The following is a 26,781-nucleotide window of genomic DNA, read 5'->3' as shown; positions in this document are numbered from 1 at the left end:
CATTTTCAATTTTTTCTTCTCAAGTTCCACTTTCATTTTTTCTTGTGTAAAAATATTTAAAGTTTCTTATAGAGAAAAGCTAACAGTTCAAGTGGCGAATAAAATTGCAAAATTAGGTTGAACATCGCGCTCGAAACTTATGTGACCCCTTGAGCTCGGGTTTCGCGCTACTGACCGTATTCGCCGTTTCGAATTCGCGTCGATACACCAGCGGTCGATTTTCCGTGTCACAACATTAGCACGGTACCAGTCGATAATTGGATATGTCGCGCGTTGCCGGCAACACGGATCGGCTTACCTCAAACTTAAGCAAATTACACTGATCTATGTACGAAGCGATGTCGTGTCCCTCGCGGTCGCGATCTTCACCGCGCTAATAATAAGCGCGTCGGCGGGGGTAGGCGCGGGATTAGCGCGACGACGACGGCCGAGCTAATTTTATAAGACTTTCTTCGAGGGTCACGCTAAGCTTTTTTCCATAATTCGTTTAATTCTGACCGTGAAAAATATGCGCACGGGCTGCTAATATTATTTCAAATAGCATATTATTTTGTTTCATAATTACTTCCATGCTTGTGTTCATTTTTAAAATAACATTATATGAAATATATTTTCAAATGACATTCTATTCCGTTCCATCGTTACTTCCATCTGTCTACGATTAGTTATGAAATAATTTATATTTGAAATATAATTAATAATTAGACTGCGGATTTTTATGTGAAATAAAAATTATATGCATGAGTTGCAAGATACAGCAGACGAGTAGATATTTATTTGATGTCTCAATAATTGTAACTCATTTTGAGATTTGTCTTTGCTACAAATGCGTGAGATCCGCAGTCTAGTAATAATAGTTTATCGTATATCGGAGTTTAGTCCATTATAAAGAGGTCGATGACTTGTAATTACACGATAACTCGTAGCTTGTTTAACATTACAATTTTTATGTTACAAGACTATGTTAACCAACTATTGTTTTCCTCTGGTGACTATATAATTAATTTTTAAAAAAAAGGACGAACAATTTTTCCTTTAACGTCGATTATGATTGATTAAGCGTAGTCGAGTCCAATTTGCATTTCAATTTCTCGTCACAAAGAAGGCAATGTCACGTCACATGCAGATGGCTAACAGTGAATAGCGTGAATAACGTTTAACAGTCGATGATTGATGCAATTTGTGATATCTTTTCGAGGATATTGTACTACAAATGGAAGAAGAAATTCTAGCTGTCGATCAGATTTGAACGAGTTGTAAATATTTTGACAAGTATAAATTATTTTGAAATAATTATAGAATGACGAATGATTTAGCATAGCGAAAGAAGAAGAAAAGATGAAAAGTTTGAAATAAATGAAAACAATTTCGAATGCACCCACATATTTTGATATATCCTGCATACGCTATGAATCATACTTTAATACTAGATAACGAATAATTCTGCATAAAAACTTCATCAGGCTATGATTAATTTCTTTACGAACGAATATCAATTAAAAACTGTATTACAAGTCATTGTTGCAGAGTATAGTTTATTGTAAATCTGTTGTTTAGTATTTGACGAAATTTCGTATTTACGTAGAAGAAAAAGTAAATTCAAGTATCGATTTGCAAAATTTATTCTGCCAGCTACGTTCTGCTTTAAGTCATTGTAAGCAGTTAAAGATAATTATATTAGGCTTACACCCGGATATTAAACGTTTTATCAATTATGAGCCTAATATCCGGTCATAGTCGAGAGCTTAGATTCATGTGCATGTCGGTAATATTTTTCGAAAGCAGAGATCCAGAGAAGAATATAATAATACTATAGTATTACATTCATAATCATGTAAAATCTACTGTAATAAAAGTTTTCCAATGGGGATTGAAAAAGCTATTACGATCTAGAAGGTTAAACGAATCGCCTGTGATGGCGCCATCATTCACTATTCTGAGTTTCAGATTCTCTTATAGTGCTTTTAGATTACTGATCTACAAAATCCCACGTCAGTCATATTTATGAGGGAAAGTGAACTTATAAAAAGCACATGCAAGAAATGGAAATAATATTCAAGCGTATTAATTCACGCACAATAAAGGAAATATTTGTTTGAATGAAGTGTTTCAAGTTCATATTGTAAAATATATATTTTAGATACTTATTATATATTTCTAATATCAATTAAGCATTTTATTCGATATAGAAATAAATTAATATTTCAAACAAAGCATATTCAACACAGCTGAGAGAAATAGAATTTTCAAATATCTGTGTTTTTCAACTGAAATACTTGCACCGAAATCTAAGGTACATTGGATGAACCACCGGTTGTTTTATATTCTAGGTGATCGGACCTTGCGCGATCTAGATCACGCTAGCCTGAAATTCGTTAACATTCAATGACCGCGAACAAACTATAGTAGAATGGCTAAACGCGATTATCGGTGATCTTGGCCGGTCACGACGCCAAGAAGAAGCACAATGAAACTACAACCGGTGCGATTTGAATCGGAAACTTGTCGGTTGTTGTATGCATTACGTCGCCGATGAATGTAATCATAGTAAACGACCATGGCGACGCATTTATTGTGCTCCGCGTAAAGCCGATACCCTGTCCGTGCAACCCTTACGTCGTGAAATCATTGTTATCAGAACTGCAGCCAGCTGTGACGTTTCATTGACTCGGACGGGAATCATGTGACATTGATCGCCCTTCGCTTCCAATATACCAGTGCTTCTCATTTTGTATTTATGGCAGAAATAATAATATATCTATACATAATAATACTAATAATTTCTATTGTTTTTGAAACAATTTGTTTCTTCAGTTATGATATCGTTCTATTGGTCGCTATATGAATAATTGAATTAATTGGTAATCTCTTGTTTTTTATTCCACATGCGGAAATCTTTATCGCCATTTTGTATATTTTTAAAGGGCGAGTAGATAGCCACGATGATTCTTAGTTAGTCCTCTTGTTTTAATAGATAGACTATGTATAATAGCGTTATCGTGTCCATTTCAACTCAAACGACTTTTGTATTGAAGATTCTTTTTTATCTTCACAAATGAAGCATTTATCTAGATAAGTTGTATCGCCCTGTACAATACACAAACTGGGTATCTCAACTGTCGTGTGCTTACGATAAGCATTTTTATGCACTGGGCTGAGGTGATGTCGTCAGCAATGTGTGACTTAGATGCACCGTATTGTTACCTGCGACTGCAGCTTTCTGTTACATTTCTATCGTTCGAGAGAACGTTAAAAATATTTCTCACTGAAATTGTAGATTCTTCAATTTTATTATTTTTTTTTTTAATAGGAGAATAAGTACAATAAATTTAATATTTTCTATTGAGAATTCGAAATTCGTTGTTTACAATATCTTGGACAATATTGTTCGTAGCATACTTCTAGAGTTAAAAATATCGGATATTGATTTTTGGGGTGCGCATTCGTAACAGCTGATTAGCGCAGACGGCAAATTTTGTCGTGATAAATCGTAATTTATCACGACAAAATCTCACGCGTAACAGCGAGAGATATTTTTGACAATGAGCTTTCCGATAATAACACTGCAAGTCGTTACCAAGTAGAATTTTAATGTAAATTTCCTCTGTTTCACATTTTGCAACGATTACACGCAGTTATATAATTTATCTGTCTGTTCCGTATACTCTATTGGTTAATGTTCTTCTGATTTCGTACTTTATGGTAACATAAATTACTGATGCATTTGTGTAGCAGCAATCTAATTGAAAAATTATTAGTACGAACTAATTATCGTAATTGAACGTACATGTTTATGTATAGGTTGCAGTTTAATTAATGGCTACGAGTAGTATGAATTTCGCAATTTCAAATTATTACGATTTAGATTTTATGGTTCTCCTGAGAATTCCTAAATAATTGTTTTTCTTGGTATCCGGAGTTCGCGTGCTTAAAAAACGATAACGAAGTTTAATACTATAAGAAATATACGTCAGCATCGCAACTCTAGATCTGATAACTGACTTAGCTGAAGTTATATCTATAATTAAAATAAGAATATATATATAGGAGGGAGAAAAAGAAAAAACATAAAATACTGTTGCTGAGGCAGTTACTATCAATTGTCACCTGTAAGTGTGTTGAAATGGAAGTATTGAATAGAACTAAATACAGAGATCGAAGATTCGCGTTATTCATTTATTTAATATACTAGCACTAGACCTACCATTATAAAGAAAATAATTGGATACATTATATCGAATAATAATTCGAGCAAGTGTTACAATGAGCAGTGTAAATAAATCGACATAAATTCGATTTTTTCGCTTGTATCAAATAATGCACGCCAGTCACTTTTCGATAGCTTTAATATTAATATTGATTTTAAAAGATAAACAAATTTGATAATCCCGAGCAAAGTATTTAAATTCGATTCATCATTGATCACAGTTTTCTCCATGATTTTTATCTTTCCAAAGATACGCTCTTATCTCTTATATAATATTGAGCGAATATACATGTTTTAATGTCTCTCTTCGATTTCTCTGTATTTACATACATGTGTGTTGTGGATTAACTTTCGAAATGTTTCCACTTGTTTCGAACGACTTTCTTCCATCTCCCTCTCAACTATGACTTTGAAAAAATGACAGCGATTTTGAAGCAAGCCCAAAAATTCATGAAACTGTGACGATCGATGCGCCAAATCCCGAACAAGTGCAAATCACGAACGAAATTCGTGCATCGAAAGAATGAACGAAAGAAACTAATCGATGCGCCAAATCCAAGCAACCCGAACCACCTTGCAAAAATTTACAATAAAATAGAGAAGATTCTATCGAAGAATCGGCCGAGATGTACACCGTTTTCGTCGAACGTGTAGAGTACATCTTGGATTTGTCACGCATCACGGTATCGTACGAATATTTTTGTAAGCGTGTTTTTCCACGGCCAAATCCCATACTGCGTACCGAATCACGTTTATGTCAGGTGCAGCGGCGAGGAACCAAGAAAGCGCGTAAGAGAACGAGAGAGAAGGAGAGAGAGAGGGAGCACGGTAGAAGAGAGCCTCGAATAGCGCAGGGAAGAGTGTCTCGCTTCGTTTTTACTTTTCCTGTCTTCATCTTCTTGCCTGCTGTCGCCGGGCTAAAATTAACTCACCCTTGCCGCCTATACACACGCGCTGAGGTCCGATACAAGCAGCACCGTACGGTCGAAATCAAAGAAAAAGGACGAACGGAACCAACAAGAGGGAACATGTTCGGGGGATACAACGGGGATCCTCTTTCGGTTCGAAATCTTCGGAGTTCGCCAATCCTTTTTTTTTTCTTGCTCCTCGCGCGAGATTCTTCTGCGCCGTCTCGTTTCGAGAAGTCTGTTGCCGGCTAGCCCATACGTTCGCTTCGAAACAGAAATTAACGATCGAACGCGCGCACAGAAGTGTAGAACCATGTCGGGAACGCAGACGGGGATAACCGCTCGAGTGTCTCGGATTTTATCGTCGTCCGAACGCTGACTCGTATGCTTGGATACGAATCGTTTCTAAGCAGGTGAAACTACCCTCTTCAACCCTTAACCGTCGCAGCGGATGCCGGTATGTCCCCGATCATCTTCTACCGGATCGAGCGCTCGGAATCGTTATGCCCCGAGTATTAACTCGGAATTACATAGATAAACAGTCCCGGGGACTTCGTGGAATCTCTGGGATCGACTCTCGGTTTAACTGTATTTGTTGCGAATGGAATTTTAATTGCGCCACTTATTTTAATATACGTCATCGCGTCAGTGGTCCGGCCAAGCAATGCTCCATGCAGACCACGGCCTGAAAAATCGAGCTTTATCTGTCTGTTACTAATATCTTTAATAGTAAATATTTAAAAAAAACTATAAGCCGTCTGCTCCATCTAAAGTAGGATCTCGTTAGATTCAGATGTACTAACTCCACCACTGCCAAATCTTGTGAAAAAAGTGTCATCCCTTGAAACCTCGTCCTGTAAACATTGTTTATATAGACAAAGATATTTGTCACAATTACCAAAGTCAAATGTATCGCAATAATGTAAATAAATTTTGGTGAACTAACAATGAATGACACTACTGACAATGGTCACAATTTATCTCAACGTTTTCATAGGAACGATTGTATTGGTCGCTGTTTAGCGAATATGTTGCTACATTTTGTTAATTTTGTCTTTTCCAAAGTATGGAAACTCTGCCCTTAGTGAAGAATGCTATTATTGTTAAGAAAGAAGTGGTTGAGGAAACCGGTGATTGGAATCAGTTCATAGCTGCTTGGCAGTACTCAAACCACGTCCCAGGGGGAAAACGGGGTTAACCTAAACCAGCTCAACAATCTGAACTTCGGTTTATTTGTATTCCTTATGCATGCCAGATGGCTTCAAGAAGTCATAATAATCGAGCCGACAAAGAATGAGTGCTACTATTATTAAGATGGGGTTAATAAGCTTGTCCGCAAATGATCGTCTACAGAAAAACCCTTGTAAAACTGATCGATGATCTCGATACTCTTAAACTAAGGTTACTGGGCCCTTTTGATCCAAGGTTTTTGAATCGTCGCCTGATTACTCAATTTTCAATAATTAAGTGATATACTATCACTCTGTTATATTATAAAATTGATATATCAAGTTGAGAATTATCATAAATATTGTTAATTATACAATTGCAAAAATGGTCCATCGCTCGTGGGTTAACATTATGAAAGAATTATTACCAGTTGCCAGAACTGTCTAACAAGTGCCAAATATTGTCAGAACCTAAAACGCGATCTATTGCAACGAAACAAAATTTCCGCAACATAATAGATATTTACCTCAAGGATCGCTGTTTGGATTTATAATAGACGATATTCGTTCCAACGATTAATGTTACAGTTTATAATAAATGATGATAGATATTTGTTTTTCTGATCAAGATTGTAGTTTATAATTAGCAATAATATATATTCGTGTCAAGGATCGGCGTACGAGATTGTAATAAACAATGAAATTTAATAATGCATTAGACTTTAATAAAATTCTCGCCTAGAAATAGGTAACATTAGGTGAAACGAAAGATGATCTCCGAAGGTTACTAATCGTTATAGCATAGATGATCGTCACGGTGTAATATTTAACTATGTCTTGCTACCGTGTCAGAGCAATACGTGACAAATTATGATGGAATACCGCAATGTACACATTTCAAAAATATCTATTCCGATTATTAGGTCATTACGTGTAAAATGTATACCTCACTCTATAATTTTACTATAAAGTCCTACGCATTTAATACTTAATGACTTAACATTAACGGTAATATTCTTTGTTTCTCCTATCACTAATTTTTCAAGAGATAGGAAGTAATCTTCCTAAGTCTTCAATCAACAATATGCAATACAGAAAACTCGTAACTCATAAAAAAAATTAAAAAACACGATACATCAACCGATGAACATAACTCGCGTTTCCCAGAACAGCTGGATAATATCATTTATCTCTACTACTAACTCGCTAAGATTATAAAACAATGTTTGTAGTAAAGATGCTGCTGTTGACTTTATAAATGGTTTCTTGTACTTCACTTTGCGCATGCCATAAATTCACAAAGATTAGTTGGCATAGTTTACGTGAAATCAAAATTTTTGCAAGAAATAGAAACTAAATATAAATAAATTGTTGCTTTAATCATTTTGATAACAAGCATTACTGAATTCTTTTTCTCTTGTTTTAAATGGCACCAACGCGACGATCCTTCTATAAATGCGTTAAATCCGCAGTCTAGTAACGAAAATACGGACCTTTAACAAATCTACCGTGTGGCAATCAAGAAACTATTACCGAAAGGACCCACAGTCCGCACGTATAGCTGACTGCTCTTTATCGTGAGTAGATCTAATCATAGTTAATGTGGCAAAGGCAGTGCATAGGGCTCGGCTGGGAACTATGCGGACCAGCCAAAGTTCTGCGCGACGGTTTCAAAAGGACCTCGGTTAGGGCAGCATGATAAATGAAATGCCAATTAATTTCACGTATCCGCGGAGCCGGGAAGCAGCGAGGTCCTGACGGAGCATTTACGCGTCGGTGCCCTCCGACTCCCGACCAAGTTATACGATACCGGCAAGACTTCGCGTCGAAAGTCTCAATGACATATCCCACTTCGACTTCTCTTCCGACCATACTCTGCGGCTTAGGCGACCACCGGAGCTTGTCGCGCGTGTGTCTCGGGACATTTAGGACGTGTGGCGCAACAATGCCGTGCTCAAGCTGAAAAATAAACAGCCTGGAACGAGCCTCGGTAGCAATAAGATTCCCGGAGACGCCGGGCGTGTCGAATCTGTTCTCCTCTTTTTTTTTTACCAGTTTCAACCGGCGAACGCTATTTTAACACGTCAACTGATAAATATCAACTCCTAACGTTCCATAATATCGGAGGCATTTCATTAACTCGAGCGAAGAGCTATTCCTTTCTAGAATTATATAAATTTCTCATCGATTGCAATATTTATTTAATTCAAATAAAAAACAATGGGAATAAAGCAGAAGGTAGGAGCGTGTACCTATTATAGTATACCGTCCGATGGAATGAAAAAATTGAAGTAAACAAAATATGTTTACAGTATGTTCTAGCTTAGAAATATCCTTATTTCTGTAAACATTTGTGTAAATATAACAGTATAGTTGTATGAGTGAATTCATAAAGAACAATGTTGGAAAATACGGATAGAATTTTCACGTTCGCTCTCATATTGTTCTGTTCAGTTTCTATTGTATCGTTTACGCTGTTGTTTCTAGAAGGGGTCACGATTGAGCGGCGTTTAGTAAAATATAGATACGTTTACCTTACCATAAGTTGCCGTTCAGAGATTTGAGAAATGTGCTCGGTGCACATGGGATCTCGAGAGTTGCGTGGATCGATCGTGCCAATGAATTCGCGTTGGTGGCGACGGGAGGAAGGCTGGAATTAGGAACGGGTTAAGGCAACGTTCTCCGCGTGGGTTGCCCTTTTTTTGGCATCCCTTAAGCCTGTTTCTATGTGGATGGGATCTAGAAACCTCGGCGTAGCGGCCGCTCTAAGTCGGTTGCATACGTTCACTCGGTATTAATATTATTGGCTTCGAGGAACACAGGGATGCGCATAATTATAGATTCAAGGGAATCCCGACGGAACCTGTTTAACACTGTGATCTAGCACGCCAGCAAACCTTAAACAGTTCATGAAGTGAAAGTGTATTTTATTTCAATCGAATTACAATCGAGAAATTCGGATAAGCCAAGTTGCATGTCTATTGAAAGATTGAACTAGAGAAAAATTGGAATTCGTATCAATAATATCGATGTAGTACTTATAATCTAATCAAATTGTTTAAGAGGGTCCTGCGTTTGCGGCAGAACTGTTTTGCACGGAGATCCACAGTTTTAATCGTAGCAAAAATTTGAAATAAAATAGAACAATATCTAGAAGTTAACCGCAAAAATTAAGTGAATTTATTTTGAAACAACTTTGTTCAACTTCTGGATTGAACTTCGTCTTCGTTATGAATTCTCACTGTATTCAATCATATACCAAGGAACTGAAAACGAAGTTACGTTGCCAAGTATTATGGTTCCTTGTATTATACCTAGCATTCCTTCCCTCAGCTTTCCTCTGTTGCCAAGAGACATTTGAAACACAGGATTATAGTGTTTGATTCCCTGAATTAGATTCTGCTTGCTGTTATTTCGTCTGAATTTAGGTATTTGTAACCTATTTCCACCTATTTACAAAAATTGTAATATTAATAGACATCGCAATATTTACAATTTTTCTTGAGTAATTAACGTGTCTACCATCTATAGCGAAGAATGCATCGAAATTTTCAAATATTATTATTAACTAGATAATAACATAAAGCATATATTTTAGGTCTATAATATTTATTCGTGATACGAATTAATACAGATTTAATATTTACAATTTCTTTGACTAATTAATATGTACTTGGATCACGACGCCGCCGTCTATGAAACGAACACAGCGAGATCGAACGTCATCGAGTGCATATTTACAAGCGTTACAATTAACTATTTAGCTTATAATTACGTAATTAAACGTTCTAATTAACTATACTGAAATGAATACAAAGCAAAAGATATATTTTTTATGAACAATATTTATCCACGCTACGAATTCGATAAACAATGATCGCGCAGAGCAAACGATAATCGCGTGACAATTAATACTCGTATTTCAACTGAAACACTGTTGCACGTAAAATACAATTACTCTCTCCTCTCGACGATGGAAGAAATTTCCCTGGTGCGTTTTGTTAGGAAATTCAATCGAAACGCCGCATAATAGAACGGGAGCGCATTCTAATTAAAAGCGTGACGCCATCGTCCACGTTAAAACTCTCCTGTTCGTGACAGTCTTGCCTGCTTTACGGCGACGGTATAGTACATTGCCTATTCGTGTCGACCTGTTCCCTAAAAATATAAACACTGCACCAGAAATTAGTCGAACGTCCGTATTGAAGTCTCTTCTCTTCTATTTGTTTTTCTTTGCCGAGAAATTTCCGATATGCTCGCACCACCGTATTCCAGTCGCAGCTGAATCGAGTTTTTGAATTTTCTGAGCGCAAGGAACCAATTCTATTCCGAAATATGTCGAATACATGTTTATTGTAAATATGGTATGTCTCCGTACGAACGAACACCCTTTATTCGATTAGATAGTCTGCAATCGATAAAAGCATGGAACTATGACGTTTCCGATAGCATCGCGAACATGCACCGTTTAGCGATTCTTCTCCTTGTAATTGTCTCTCTATGAACAAACGGTAGAACGAAGAGAGCTTGGAACGTAATTTTGACGCTGTATTAAATATCGATGTGTAGCGTATTCTAAATAGGCAGCGTTTGTAGTATGTGTAGCGTAGACTGCGATTCGAAATGAATTGAAAAACTATTTGCCAATAAAAGTGATTAATAAATCGATCGCCGGAGTTTCAATTAATGTCAAACCTCTGTTGAAAAATATTGCATTCGCATTCGAGCTGTCCCGTACTCTCCTCTCTGCCCCCGCATCCCGATACATCATTACACTTTCATAAGCATGATCGAGAACCATCCATCGAGCAAATAATTTTTCATTTGATTCATTTGAATCACAGTTTTGATTACAGCTCTGTATAGTTTGTCGTCTTGTGCTGTCGTTTTTAGTCATTAATTCATTTATTTTTCGTTTCATTCGATTTACGAATTTGTCCATTACAAGTATGATTGCAAGTATACGGAGATATCCTTATGGTGATGCGGTAACACGGGCAAAGATATTGCAGGCCAGTAGGTAAAAGGAAGCAATTGTAAATTACTTTTAATAGCCAAAATAGCAAAGCCTTGAAGGCAATTTCATGATCGTTTGATTTCCGGCTTATTTGTTGCAACAGTTTCGTTTCTGTCAGTTTTTTGTCATAGAAAACGTTCCGCCTTCGTTTCCATAAGGAAAATGTTCTTTCCTGGAATATTGTCCTTCTATTGCATTCAGTGTGCAATTATTCCAGAGTAATTTCCTTGCTGGCCATTTTCGATTATCGTACATTATCTGAGAAGGAAAACCCATGATTTATTTGATAGAGACTAACGCTTGTGCTTCATAATTTAAATATCGATGCGAAGCTTGATAGAAACAATTCATAATAAACCACGTCGGAAGTAACATTTATATTTTCAACCTGAAACCGGGTAGCTTGCAATCATTCGCATTTAGAACCTATAAATGTTTCTTTTAAATTATCATCATCGTGCACTATTCACGTATTTAATTAATGCTTCGACCATATTACGATTAAAGTTTAATTAAGGAATATTTCATACATGTCACGAAATATTATTAGAATTATAAACATCATTGTACACTCTCTATGTAATTAGTATTTGAACCGTCTCTGACATATTCGATGTCTAAATTAAAGTTTAAGTAAGGATTATTTAATAAATATTATTAAAGTATTATTAGTATTATAAAGATCCTCGTGCGATGTTGAAAAGAAAGATTAATTAAAGAAATATTTGATAAATACTATTAAAACTATAGAGATAAGAAATTACGACAGTATATTTGAAGAAAATCTGTAATTCTGAAACTCCTTCGAATAATGTACGAGAGTCGACAAAAACAACATTTTTTACCTACAAAAATTTCCTTTCTGATTCTTCAAAGAGACAACAAATCTTCAAATAAAAATTTCTTTGAACTACCTCCAATCACTTCGTTGTCTCTTTATGTTCTTTTTCTTTGAAAAATAGAAAAAAGATAGCGTAATCTGCAGTCATCTTAAAATACCGTATTACTGGTATATATTACAAAATTTATGCGCATTGCAGGGAATATAAAATATAATTTCGAAGATACCTTATCCAGACTTACAAATAACACGCAATTTCATTAAATTTCCTGAAACAAAATCTTTTTGTTACATATTATTTTAAGGGTTATTTTTGTTGTATTTGAAATGAGAAAAACTAACAAAATAATTCATCTTTTTAAAGTAGCTGTTACATTAAATGGTGTGATATTATTTCTATATTCAATGAACAGTGTTCAAATTAACGATCGGAATTTATTTCAATTAGTTATTTCTCGTTACCATTCGAGATAAAATCAGCTAGGTGTCCGGTCCTATCATTTCGATGGTAAAGTACACGCTTCGGAGCTATTCAGGGGAGACGCCTGCACCTGTAATATTCACCGCGGCTCTAATATTAATGAGATCGAACAATTCAGGAGAATTGCGAGACGGGTTGCGGCACTCCCATTGTGGAGCTTTGCAGCACACACAGGGTCCCGTGGATTCAGCGCATTAGCCGCAGATGCCTGAACTAGCCCAAAACCTCTGCAGGGAGAGAAGGTAGGGCGTGTGCCATTGGGGAGCCCACCCTTTGCGGGTCAGTGATGGGTCAATCACCTAGGGAGTGCTGCCATCCGAAATCGGTACAGTGAAATTCATGGAACACCGGTTGCTCGTCCTCTCAACCCTTGCGACCTGCTCGTTTTTTGAGGGCTTGCTCATCAATTTTTCCTGGATGCTCTCGCGATTCATTAATTTTTCTGGACACCGGCTGCCCACCGACTGCGTCATGACAATTGTTCCACTTGGACGATCATACAAATTTTAGGGAGAAGTCGACTAGCATGATCCCCCGGCCGCTTCATTTGTGTCAATACGTCTGTCAAATCTCATTGTTCGGGAATCTCCGGCAAGTTTTCGACGCGAATTCGGCAATACGGTGGTGTGAGTAATTGTAGGCTCAAAGGAGTTTTTATATTTTTAGTGGTATTTAATTGGAAGCCTAACAAGGCGTCGTGTCTGTGTACTTCGATTTTCTATATTTTCAATAAGAGTAATAGTTCGTTCGAATTTATAATTACATAGAATATACATATACTAGTAATAATAGAAGCATACTGATACATTGATAACTCTCTTATTTAAGGGACAATAAAAATGTAAAATCTACAACTGTTCACACCACTGTAGATTCAACTGTTAAGAAATGCTAGTTTAGGGATCTGTGAGTTTAATAATAAAGTAGACTACATACGATAATGTCGTTCAGATGATTACGTAACAGAATCATTTTACAAATCATGCTGCTTAAGCATTCATCCACTGAGCAAGTCACGCCTGTAAATTTGAATAAAAAACATTTAGACAATGTCAATAAATGTAAAGGAAAAAATTGAGCAAAAAGAGCTAAAATGTATAAAATCTTTTTAATAAAATTCCATAACTTTGAATATTTCATAACTGAATTATATGTCTTACAGAAACTCACTAATAATTTCAAAAGACCTCCTTACACTACCTTAATTTAAATAATTTCCTAGATTATGCACCATTGCTACTGTTTTTCGAGTAATAATTTAAGAAAAGTTTAACAATTCCTCGTCGAGTTTAAAGATCCTACTAGAAATGAACGATGGCGTACGTTAAAGCTCACCTGTAACGACGAGACGATGTCCGAACACCAAAGATTTCCAACCACACCTTCAATACCCTTTCGGCCAGCAACCGCGACCACTGTCGGACCAAGGTAGTTAACGCGCGATGGCTGAGTATGTTGCGCGACGACCTGGGTCAAGGTGGACCCGGAGATCGTGCAGGGGTTAATGGTAGAATTCAGTGTCCCGATGACAGACATGGCGCGCGTCAGTTTGTGCAGGGCCAGGACCAATCGCAGGAGCAGCGTTCCTGTCGGAGATGAGGTGCGACTGTTGCTATACGGTGTGGTACAGGTGGGTGGTGGGCAGGGCCGGCGAGGAAGGGGTGTTCCGGGGGCTCTAGACTAGATCGATAATGCATCTCTTGGCGGGCGTAGTTCCTCTTAGTCGGCGACGATCGCTCCTGCGGCCAGATATTCTGCTCGTTTCCTCCTGAAACTCGTGAGTACCGGCGCGCTCCGACCAGCACCGAAACCGTGTGTGAAACCATTGCAGAGAACCGTCTCTTCGTTTCTACCTCCCTGTCTCTCGTCGCTTCTCTGTCTGGTTCGTTTTGCATCCGCATTTTTTCTGCGCAGACCAAGCAGCTGATCCGATCGAACGCAGACGTGGAATCGATTCGCCGGTGAACTCGTCCTTTGGACTCCTCGCTCCTCGGACTGGTTTTTCTCCTCCGGGCCGCCCCCTCGCGCTCCCCGCGTCTGTCAATGATTTTTCTGGATGATTCGGGCGTATCTACGCGACGCGCGATTCTGCCGCACCCCTGTTCCGCGTTTTCTTGGTCGACGACACGGTCCGCCTTGCCAGGATCCAGTGAAGTGTAGACGTGCTGTGCAACGGGCATGTCCAGGAGTTGCGTAACTCGCGTCTAGCTAGCACACGAGAGGGTCGTTGCTAGATTATCGGCTGTGGTGTCGGTGACGGAAGGCTCTCTGCTGTGTCGCAAATTCGAACGTGGAAGGTTTAATTATTCCGAGATTATCGGTGGCGACGTTTCTCGGTCGGGTCTAGGTTTTCAGTCTCTCCGCGTAATCTTGTTATCGAGATTGGTTTACCGTTTGTAAATTACGTGACTCGGCGAGCTTAATTTGCTTATCGTGTCTGCAAAGTCGTTCCGTTTAAAATCGATGTTCCTCGTGATGTACTAGAGGCTTGAAAGGGTTTTGCATAATTCTGCTAGTCGGGTAACGATCGACAATTGTGAGAGTGGTTTCGAATTCCTTTCCTTGTCTCGACGATTTGGTGAACGACGAACGTTCGGGAACGAACTCCTTTGCGGCAATCATACTTAAAACGCGAAGGAATTATTCCATTTTTCAAGAGACTGAAAATGCACTCCGAAAAATAAGCCAACTTACAATAGGATATTATTATCGATTTTGATAAAATCTGCGTGAAAGATAATTCGGCGAATTTGACACGCGAACTGTATCGGTTAACAAAGTTAGGGCTTGAGGATTTACTTTCTTCTAGATATATTGGAAGCTGTGTCGAGAACTTCAATTTTTTAGGAAATTGTCTTACCGATAGTCTGTCTATTCATCTAATTAATTTAAAATCTAGAAATCGAGTCCTTAAGTGACAATTTACTATAAGAGGATTCATAGAGTTAGTCTGTAATTACCAATATTCGATGGTGAACATTATGCTCAGCAATTGTATGCTATAAAGAGTTCGATTACATTGCATTCGGTTTTTATTCAACCGTGTTTTTCTCGTAGAGGAGCTATGCAGGTGAAAGCCTGATGATTGTGAAAACTGCGATCGCCTGCAACTGAAAATCAAATCCAGCTAATTTAGTTGTATGTACGGTTTTTCAGAACCTCTTCAGCATGCGCTGATTCCTGAAGCGGATAATGTAGCGGACAGCGAGGATTCGGAAGACGAGTGGAATTACTATCGCGTTGATCCGAACAAAGAAAAAGAGTCGACAACGCCCGACGACGAACCGCAGCAAGTGAAACAAGAGGAGGAAATCGAAAGTTCAGAAGTTCCTATCGAAGACAACGATTTGAAAATCTATTCCGAGGATCTGGAGATTGTGGACAAAGTGGTTCCGAAGGAAGAGTTATCCGAGCTATTTAACGCGGAGGTATGCGTCAAACGTCATTTCTCTTCCATATACTTTCCGCCTTCCTACCAGGAATTTGTTCATTAGAAAATTCTAACAATTCTTCGTGTTGCAGATCTGAGGCAATATGGAGTTTGTAAATACAGGCTCAAATACCAATGAAGATATTTAGGGCAAGCCACTGGCAGTAATTTATAGTATAAATCGCTTGCATGTATCACTTGAGAAAGAGGTTCAACGAGTATTTTGCATCAAGAATGTAACACCAATTTAGAACAAAAAGAATACTTAAAATCAGTATTGCGACTTTCCGAAACCGTAAAATCGAGCAAGTATAAAATAATGTGTATTTTCTTTTAAACCGTGGTAATTTGAATTTTAGTGCGATATCATCTGCTAAAGAATGTTCCTGCTCTTTCAAAATGCTTTTGAATCGACTAACTAGATTTTTCGTAAGAAAATTGGGTTTTTTACATAAGAGACTAAATGAACTTATAAAAGAATTTAAAGGACTTTCACGATTAGCGTTAATGTACAATACAGTATCACTTATCTTCGCTAGGAAAGTACTTCAAGTACTTTGTACCCAAAATAATCAGGAAGGAAATGTAAATAGTGATCTTCATTGGTATTCATTGACAATAAGTTTTTATTTGAATATATGTATATAAACGTTTGTAAAGACTAATGACCAGCACTCTAAGTAATCGATTTCTGTCCGTAGTTACGCATAGACGACAGGAAAGAGGAACTGGCAGAAGAATCTTGTACGGAGAACAAGGACAAGTTAAAAGACATGGATTTTCAACTAAACCCGGATGCGGCGGAGTTCGTTCCCGTCTCACCTCAGTTTGCAGGAACTCGAATAAACCTCATGGAAGATTACCCTATCTCCGGTTCGCCTTTGAAACAGGTTCCGCAAATGGATGACATCCAAGTGCCTAGCCAGAGCGAATTCGACGAGGAAGTATGCCAACGGCCGCGAGAGGTCGAGTCTGAAGAAAAAGAAGAGTATCAGAATGGTGTTAACCAGAACAGCAATGATGACACGGACTTTATCACTGAGCGACAGAAGACCATTAGTTTCTCCGGGAATATGGACGACTCTGAGGTCTCGTCGACGAAGGCGGAGTTCGGCGACGTGTCGTCGGCTAGCTTTTTAACAGCAAACGACTTCCATAGAACCGGCATCTCCACGGTGGACGAATCGTTTTCAAGTTACGAACGCGATTACGATATAGCCAAGGATCCTATGGCCATGTCCTTCACACCTAGTGACTTCGAGGCAGCGTTTGACAAAGGCGACAAGTTCGACGGTGAATTCGAAAAAGCTGTCGACTTGAATGCCGTCCATAATCTCAGCAACACAGATCTAGATGAGAAGAATGGAAGCATGGAGGAACCCGAACTAACGGCACAGTCTCCAGAATTGCATCCCGAACTGACAAACTTGGCATCGCCAGAAGCTGAACAACCATCGCACACGCAAGCCTTCCCTGATGAGTCTCAAGAGCTCGTGAACTTTTCTTCGCAGCAGGAGGACGACATTTTCAACGAGCACGTCGTCAAATCGAAATCACCCTTCGACTTACTCGATATGCAATCGGAGTCTTCCCAGACGAAACAGCCAGAAGCCATAAGATCCGAGCATTCTCCTTCGACCGAGAATTATTCTCCAGTATTTGAGTCGGAGAAAGAAGCCGTTTCCGTGGACAACGAGCCACCGCTCTCGCCGTCAAGCGTAAACATCGACGAACCGAAGGTTTTAGACGAAACCAGCGAGGACGCGTTGATTCCAGAAACGGAGATCCAGAAAGAAACCTGTGAATCCAAGGAAGCGGATACGCCTTCGTCGCTGTCACCGGTGCCGGATGCGATGGAGAGCAACCTCACTGACGAAACCGAGACCGATAAAATGCCTTCGGCACCTCTTGAGTCCACGTTGCAAGATGAGACTCTGGTATTCACACCTGGGCACTACGATCACCAAACATACTCTGCCGAATCTGGCAGCATCGACCAACCACAGACCACAGAATCAGTCGAAGTTGGTCAGTCCACGGTCGTAGAACCACGCGAAATTTGTGAGTCTCCGGTGATGAAGTTGGATGATAACCGTTCAGTCTCTTCCACGGAAGGAAACAACGTTTGTTCGTCTCCTGTTGCAATGCCTCAACAAGAAGCCGACGTTCTCGAACTATCACCGGTAGAAACAAATGATGTCCGCGAAGCATCTCCACTGCCGACGATGGGTGTATGCCATTCGCCCATCGAAAAATCGGGTGACGTCTTTTCACCCTCTTCCATAGAACCGATGAATGTTTGTACTTCTGTTCCATCGTCTCAAGAAGTACTCGATATGTTTGAATTATCGGCAATGCCAGCGTGCGGTCTTCGCGCATCTTCGCCACTGATGCAAACAGACGACGTTTGCGAATTGTCTCCGATGAAGAGCGACAACGTTTGTCTGGAGAATGAGAACGATTTCAGCAGAGTACAGGCTGCTGTCGATATGGAAGAATGCGAGCCGGTTATTCAAAGTTTAGATACACAACCCGCTGAAGAGAAACGTGCCGAATCCCCGCAACCGACTCAGGAGAATTTATTAGACTTCGTCACAGAACAGGAGGTTAAGGAGAAAGCTGCGCAAGATTTTGATGATCTGATTTGTCGCATGAAGTCCGCGTTCCCACATGAAACCGAACAAGTTTCCGAGGAAAAGGAAGAAACTGTCGTCGTGGAACCCGAGATTTCCGAAACAAAGCTGCAGGAGGTAGAAGAACCGGCGAAAGAACCAGCACTGTGTCTATCGGAGTCTATGCAAGAATTTACAGGTTTGGAATGTCAGTTGCAACCGAAATCGGACGATGTTCCGGTAATCAGCGCTGTTCCAGAAGTTCAGGAGGAAATTCAGAAGGAAGAGGTAACGGTAAAGGAAGAAGAAACGGTAAAGGAAGAAGAAGTAACGGAAGTGAAGGAAACCGTAGAGCCCGAGAAAACATTGGAGCCTGCTGTTGAAGAGGTATGCAAATTAGAACAAGTAGAAAAGATAGAAGCAGTTTCTTCCGAAATCGAAGAGCCTGTAATCGAGAAAATACCCGAGGCTGCTTCTGAAACCAAAATCGCGGAAATAGCCACAGTAACGGTTGCTGCCGCCGCAATCGCAGCAAGCGTAGCAGGCACAGTTGCAGTGACCCAAAACAAAGCAAAGGTGAAGGCCGCCGCTCCGAAACCACCAGCGAAAACTGCAACTTCGAAAACCGCGCAAAAATCGAATCCGACATCTCCCTCGAAATCGATGACTTCCACGACACGATCATTGGTTGGTGCAGCGAAAAAGCCAGCGACAACAGCAACTGCTCGTCCGAAGGACCTGGACGCCCCGAAGAAGACAGTGCCTTCGACCACGTCAAGCACCAAAGTGGCGGCAACCAAACCGGCTCCAAAAACAACCGCCACAACGAGAACCGCTACTAAGCCGAGTACCACCGTCACCGCGAAACCAAAACCCGCTACGACCGCTTCGAAACAGGCTCCCAGCGAGAAAAAGCCTACGACAAACGGCGACGTGAAACCTCTTAGCAAAGTGACTGCAGCGACTAAAACTTCTACTGTCACCAAGACTGCACCGACGACTAGACCCGCGACAGCAAAGGCCTCGACTACAAAAGCGTCTACTCTAACGACGACAACAAAGGCGAGACCTACTTCTGCGACCACGACCACCAAACCGAGCGCAGCTGCGAAGCCCATCGCTGCTACCACTACAACGACCACGACCAGTGCGAGACCGAAGAGCGCCCCGACTGCTACAAATGCAATGAAGCCTCGTCTGTCGTTAAGCAAGCCTCCGATCATCGACAAGCAAGTGAAGGAGACAGCCAACAAACAAATCTCCATGGCGCGAACTACCACCAAAACAACTACCCGCCAATCGACCACCAGCACGACGACCGGCGCGAAACGCTTGTCCTCGACGACGAAGACCACCACAGCGGCATCGCCTGTCAAGAAGGTCACCGCCGTGTCGAAGGTGACCAGCAAAGCATTGATTGGCGGCAAAACAGCCGCCGAGAAAGCGAAGGTTGTGCAAAACGGAGTGTCCGAGAAGATAGAGATGAACGCTATCATCGACGACGTCCCGAAAAAAGACCTCTCACCAGTGGTCACGCCGAACGACAACCAATTGATCATGAGCTCCGATTGAATCCACGGCGGTGAACAGCCGGGCTCTCGATCTTTAGCTTTATGTTGATCGTATGTCACGCACCGAGAATGTTGTTCTTTCTTTACGAGAAAGAAGTTAGAACATCTGCTGAAGTAGTTTAGGGAACATATAACGGAACCGGAAGGAGTTTTTACTAATGACTAGCGTAAAGTATAAAAGATAATATATTAATGTGTACATGTACCGATGAAGTGACGAGTCCGTTTATCTATATTAAAAAAAGAGAACGAGTGTGTGAACGAATGCTAGAGGAAATAAGAGATAGAGACCGAGAGCAAGAGATACGGTATGAATGCGCGGGTGTATGCGTGTGAATGAGAGCAAGAGAGTATGAGAGCGCATATCCTTTAAAAGAAAAAAAAAACAAACAAAATATATGCTATCGCTTCTGACTGCTTCAGTCGTGTTGGAAAACAATGATGTCTCGCTGGATGAGGAAGATAATGAAAACAAAAAGAGAAAGCAAGAGATAAACGAAAGAGTAATGCGGAAAAGGATATCGGTTGTTTTGTAAATAAATCGAATACGTTTCCAAACGGTCTCTGAGATTAACCGGGGGAGAGTGTCCACGTGGTGCTGCAACTGGCCTGTAAAAATCGAAACACGCATACGATAGGAAAAAAGCGGTGTGGAGAGAGGAGAGGAGGTCAGGCGAGAAGAGAAAATGAGAAAAAATACAGGCACAACCAACTAGCCCGACAAGATGAAATTTGAGATCCGAAGGAAGCGTTACGCGTCACACACTTGACCGCACGAATCGATTTCTTAACATATTCTTATTGTAAAACACGAAACTGGACGGTCTTTTTATACTTTTTAATTTTATATGTCCATTATACTTGATAAATGATTAATCGTCGTAATCTTTATGGAGATGAACTTATCTACACGTAACACGGCGTTCTGAATCTGTATCTCGAAATGCGGATCTGGACGCGCTTCACTAAACACGTATACGTAAACACACACACGCCAATACACAGGCATCACACGTGCGTATACATACACAAACATTTCACGTACACGCGAAACAACACGGTACTATATATTTATTTTTTTTGTTTGTTCCTATTCCGAAGTTGAGTATACTACAAGAGAATATTATACACTTGTCATTCATTAATACCATTCTTATGTATTCTCTATCCATTTATGTACAGCACTTTGATGAGTTAATGTGATACATATTATTAAATAAATTCGAACAAATACGAAACGAACGAACGAACAGTTTGTACGTACACGCGAGATCCGCTGCATCGAAAGCTTATGTTCCCGACCGGATGACTATAGCGCCAGCGAAGAGGAGTTTCTCAAGATCCCCGTAAGATAATAAACTTAGATGGGATTGTCCCCTACCTGCGCCCCCGAGCCCCCACCCCCCTCCCAGGACCATTTAGTTGCCACTTTTAAGGATGTGACTGATTATACATTTTAAAACAAGTATACAATCTCTACTGCCACTAAATAATATGAATAAAGAAGTAAAAAAAAAAGTATTTTAACAATGTATAATACAAACACAGAGGTTTTTTACTTGTCGGTGACTATTATTGTGCAAAGGCTTATTATCATTTTCGATTTGTATTCTTTATTTATATCTTGTCCTGTTTTTCGTGCGTAAAATCTGTAACCCCAGTTTTTGTTTTTCTGTTAATGTTATAAAATTGTCCCGTTCATATGTACTTGTGCATTGGTAAGAGTAAATATTTCTAATAACAATTTTACGGTGAACAATGAGAATACTAATAAAACATTCGCGATAAGTTCTGAAAACTTGTTACCGAAATATTTACTTTCACCCATTCATTTGTCTGTAATACGTTTCGTTTTTCTTTATCGTTTTGGCCGAGGTTTCACACCGAGCAGAATTCCTATGAATGGTAAAAAGGGAAAGTAAAGATAGAGTTGTAAAAAATCTTTTATTTTTAATTCATACGAAAAGAAATGACGTTATTTATTTATCTAAATATTTTTGTTATTTAGAGCCTCTTGTATGTACGTACTGCCGTGACGTCGACCGTATTGGCGGACAGGAGCTGAAAAATGAAATGATCAGAGTTAAAAGATAGTCATCCGCAACGATTACTGATAACACGTCGGTGTGCAATTGAGCGCATTATGTTTCATTTCTGAAATTTTATTTTATATCATTACACGCTTAGCGAGTACACGCGAATCGCAACCGATGTGCAATCTTATTCGTATTTCTAACGCGTCAACTGCAATATGATTTTGTTTATTTACTCACCACTTGCATTCCGGTCTCTGTGAACTCATAGACGCGGGTGATCTTGAGACCATCAGTTACGGTTGTTACTACCTTCAGCTTATCGCCTTCCTTTGTTGCAATGCTCTGCAAACAGACAAATGAAAGCCTTTAATTTTGCGAAATATTTTTGCGAGTCGGCAGGACGGCGGTTCTATTTATCGTCGAGAAAATTAAATCGCTCTAACTTATTTATCTTAGCATAATCAAGGTAAGAGTAAAACTAAAATATCTTATCCTGTAATTGTGTTACATAGTTTATTTAAGTACGTTTACGAGTAGCGTATTGAAAAATCCGCCGCTGATGTGTTTTTTTCAGACGATTCCTCGAGTGCGAACGCGATTGCAATCCTAAAGTATAATATTCGGTTCTATTACTGTGTAACCGCAGACCTAATTGTATCTTCTTTATTTGGAACAGTAAATCACGCAAATTAGTCGAGCATTAATTTAATTTTATTTTTATACATCTATGCTTTCTTTGGACCTGATGAAGATCAAAAAGCTGACGTTGATACCTTGATGGCTGTCGTTTAATTTATCTTTCAGGTAATTGTTAAGATAGATGAAATTAATCTATCTCTGAAGTAAAACTTATTTTTTCCAAAATTATATCGTAGACTGATGTATTTATTTAAAATATGACTGATGAAATAAATTAAAGTAGTGAAAAAGAATACAAATTATGGGAGGATATAGGATCAGCAATCATATTTTTTTAATTATGAATAATTATTCGAGAATAACTTATTAGATTGAAAATATTATTAGTATTAAAAGATTAAAAAAAGCTTCAATTGTAATCCATTAATTTTCATAAACTGTTAAATAATCATCTACAAATAATATGTGAATATTTTTTACTTAAATTATCATGTCTCTAATGTAGATATTGATTTATCACATCGTCCACTAAATGAACAGCAATCAATCTTATTTCTTTGCTGCACAAGGGATCGTTGATACTTCTGAACTACAGTGGTCAATGTATATGTATATCAGTTGTTGGTATCAAATTAGTTTTTCCTAGGGAAAGAAAGAGGGTTTGCTTATAATTCAAATTGACCCGAACAGTGCACGAGGGTTAAATACTGTTCATCGTTTAATAGTCGTTAGGATGTAGGGGAAAGGGAGGATGCTGTCCAATTTCATATGCCGGGATTCATGTACGGTGCACCGCCATATGAGACCCTTTTATAAATTCATCGGCGCACAGAGTACACCAACGAAGGGAGCCAATTCCGCCTGGATAATTCTAAACATTCTCTTACAGATGCTGGATAAATGTTGCAAAGCCATCCCTTCATATCACTGAATAACAATTTGAGTTATTTAATGTAGCAAACAATCAAGCAATCTTAGCTTTTAATTAACAATTGTCCCATATCTAAAATGATATGATTTACGAAGAACAATTGCATTTACCTTTATTGCTAAATACCAAAGATCTCCAAAGCTTGTTTCATTTAAGGATCAACGGATTAAGCTATCTACAAAGCACAATTAATTTTTATTTCCTGTGCGATTATGATAAAAATAAGTAGATTAAGCAAGAACAATAGAAATTCTCGAGAGCATCATTTTCAACCTGTTCGAATTATTAAATGTAGCAATAGATATTTTTCAAATTAATTCCTGCTTTTCGCAAGTGTTACTAATCATTCTTATTTTTGCAAAAGGGACCTAAACGAATTTGTATTTTTTTTATACGAAAAGTATACTCTTTTTTGATCTCAGGTCTTTTGAATAATACAACAACCTTTTTCCCAAATTTGCAATGATTCCACAAAATTATAGTCCGATATCGATAATCTGTTCGATCGAGGTCTCGCTTATCTATGTTAAACGTAGATCGGCGTTATCGTTCGCCCGTGATTAGATGATATCTAAATTATAACATATTGCAAGTAAACTGATGTCAATTGCCTCTGGAAGTATACTGTAACACGGTCGATCTCCCCGGGTTCGACGGTCGATGCCTAACCAGAGATCCTATTCGGGAGAATTACATCATTTTACCTAGTATACGAGTGTCAAAATGCGAGCAAACACTGCGATTCTTATCACAGATGTGCCGTTTTTCTCAAGAAGTTTGACCTAAACTGTTTTATCAAATTCAATACTATACAGCTATATCTGACGGCTCCAGATAAATTACGAATTATTCAAGTCATTTTTTAACTAGTAATATAGAATGTTCAATCATTATAAAACTCCTTTACAACTAGCGTAATACCGACACTGTAAATCTTTATGTAAAATAATAATGTTGTATATCAATTGCGAGAAACAGGAATTAAATCAAAGTGTATTTATTTCTTTTATTACTAAATGAAAATCTTTGCTGGAACTGATTTAATAAACTGGAAATGTCGTAACAATGTTCTTCAAGTTCTTTTAGTATCTCATTGCTGTATATTTCACTCGTCCAGTTTTTATTACCAATTTACCATTTTTTATTACCATTTTTTTTTACTAATTACGTGAAGCTTTGCTACAATATTTAGCTACATATTATTTACAATACTAAGCAATAATAAGCTAACGATTTTCTTTTCAATCAAATTTGCTCTCTGCGACGAATTCTGGAATTGTGTTACACTATAATGTAATTAAACGGGTGTTAAGCTGATCTTAGTTTCCTGAAACAAGTACAGGTGCTTAGCACATAAAAAATGCTTGTTGTTAGTTTTAACAACTAACAAGATCCTAGACCCGTTTCAATTCGAACGATGGTCAATTAGTTCCTAATAAGTCTTTGAAAATCAGAAGACCAATCATTAACATTTCCATAAAATTATTCAATACTTTAACTACCGCGTCACCGAACCTCCAACCACCGGAACCATTAGCTGAGATTTGAAAATTAAGTTTCAGCTAATCTGTTACATATTCTTAATTCCATTAGGACCCGTGAAACTGAATTTTAATTAGATTAAATAAAATACTAAGCCGGTCGGATAACTGCTTCCACGTTCTCTCTATTTTAAAGTCATCAAAATTATAAAAGTCTTCTCACAGAAAACGATTCAGTTAATATGTTATAATTTAATGCAACGTCTAGCCAAACACTCGTCCTGGTCGTGCAACGTCAAAATTTATTGATCAGTAGATTAATTTGGTGTTAATTCGACGAGATCGGCAGTGGAAGTGTTAACCCTTTGCACTCGAAACCATTTCAAATGCAAATCTAAAATAATTTTTCTGATTTCTAGCGTCTCCATTTTATGTAACAATATTTAATTCGTGCATATGAAATTGTGTCTCACGACTCATATAATAGTTACACTTTTAACAATTTTTAAATCTAAGCTTTGGCGATGTCTATTAAAAATAATTTTGGAATGTATTAAAGTAATTTTAATGGCGCCGCAGAGTCGACACTCGAGCGCAAAGGTTTAAAAGAGTATCGTCGTATGCTCACCGGGAACTTGCGGTCGAAGGAGGGCAATTTCTCGTCGTAGGTCTCGTTCAGCTTGAACGTGGTGGAGCTGGATCTCTCCTCGGAGTTGATGACGACGGTCCATTGGTCGCCGGTTTGGGAGATCTCGATGATCGGCTTCGAGGACAGCAACGGGGCGGCCAGCTCCTTGTGGCCGAGCACGTTCACGAACTCGTCGAAGTTCTCGTTGGAGACGTATTGGTATCTTCCGACGATCTGCACCATCTTGAAGCCGGCTCTTGGGTTTATTCGCACGAGAGACGTTCGTATGAACACGTTAACACGTAGCCGTTGCTAGCAGCGAGATGTCCGGTGCCCCGGGCACCGGCCGCTTTTATAAGATCACTGGAGGGGTACATGTCCCGAGGCGCGCACGTGTGCGTGCGGATCACACACCCGCGCCGGACAATCTACGATCGGACAGGACAAAGTGTCGAACGGATTATCGTTAACCGGCCGGCCAGCCGACGAGCGGACAGTCGGCGACGTCGCTTTGTCATTTCACGAACACCCTCGTGCTTCCCTTGTACTTGCGCGCGCCAACGCAAATGCACAAGCGTCTCTCTTGCCCCGAAGGGAAATGAATTACGCTGGCCATCGTCGATTTTGCATTTCGATCGCTGCCTAGAACGGAATCCGAGGACCGGTTTACCAGGATTCGGGGGTTGTTTGTTCGCGTCGCATTTGCGAAATTTCATTAGGAGAGGGAGGCCGAAACTTTGTATATTTATGGTTTGTTCTGTTTTGTATTTTTACAGTTTTATAGGGATGATTCGTGCATAGGACAATTTCTCAGGTTTTGTTAAATGCGA

General features: G+C 39.1%; 2 protein-coding genes and 1 long non-coding RNA gene across 3 annotated transcripts in view; 1 reads left to right on the top strand and 2 right to left on the bottom strand.

Annotated features, from left to right (window-relative positions):
- The window catches only part of LOC144471622 (uncharacterized), a 111,988-nt gene extending 89,760 nt beyond the window's left edge, over positions 1 to 22,228 (top strand). Inside the window, exons 9-10 of the mRNA XM_078183844.1 lie at positions 15,780 to 16,051; positions 16,755 to 22,228. Of these exons, the coding sequence (XP_078039970.1) occupies positions 15,780 to 16,051; positions 16,755 to 20,237 (3,755 nt within the window). The 3' untranslated portion in view covers positions 20,238 to 22,228. The remainder of the gene's footprint in view (positions 1 to 15,779; positions 16,052 to 16,754) is intronic.
- Positions 13,624 to 14,171, bottom strand: LOC144471627 (uncharacterized). Its single transcript, XR_013494318.1, has 2 exons — positions 13,959 to 14,171; positions 13,624 to 13,642 (listed from the first exon to the last, which is right to left on the bottom strand). It is a non-coding gene; the product is annotated as an uncharacterized LOC144471627 (long non-coding RNA).
- Fabpl (FABP-like protein) lies at positions 22,162 to 26,362 on the bottom strand. The gene is made up of 3 exons (XM_078183849.1): positions 25,952 to 26,362; positions 22,510 to 22,614; positions 22,162 to 22,297 (listed from the first exon to the last, which is right to left on the bottom strand). Exons 1-3 carry the CDS (start codon positions 26,192 to 26,194, stop codon positions 22,241 to 22,243), a joined length of 405 nt encoding a protein of 134 aa, XP_078039975.1. The 5' UTR covers positions 26,195 to 26,362; the 3' UTR covers positions 22,162 to 22,240.
- Between the last annotated feature and the right edge of the window lie 419 nt (positions 26,363 to 26,781).

This window comes from Augochlora pura, chromosome 6 (genome assembly GCF_028453695.1).
Source record: "Augochlora pura isolate Apur16 chromosome 6, APUR_v2.2.1, whole genome shotgun sequence".
In the NCBI taxonomy this organism is placed as follows: Eukaryota; Metazoa; Arthropoda; class Insecta; order Hymenoptera; family Halictidae; genus Augochlora; species Augochlora pura.
Note: the sequence above shows the minus strand (reverse complement) of the source record. Positions and strands in the feature narration are given on the sequence as shown.

Coding starts and splice junctions, on each gene's coding strand:
- Fabpl (XM_078183849.1), bottom strand. CDS start 26,194: ATGGTGCAGATCGTCGGAAGATACCAATACGTCTCCAACGAGAACTTC. Junction 22,615..25,951: donor CCTTCGACCGCAAGTTCCCG/GTGAGCATACGA, acceptor GTCTGTTTGCAG/AGCATTGCAACAAAGGAAGG. Junction 22,298..22,509: donor CAGAGACCGGAATGCAAGTG/GTGAGTAAATAA, acceptor TTCATTTTTCAG/CTCCTGTCCGCCAATACGGT.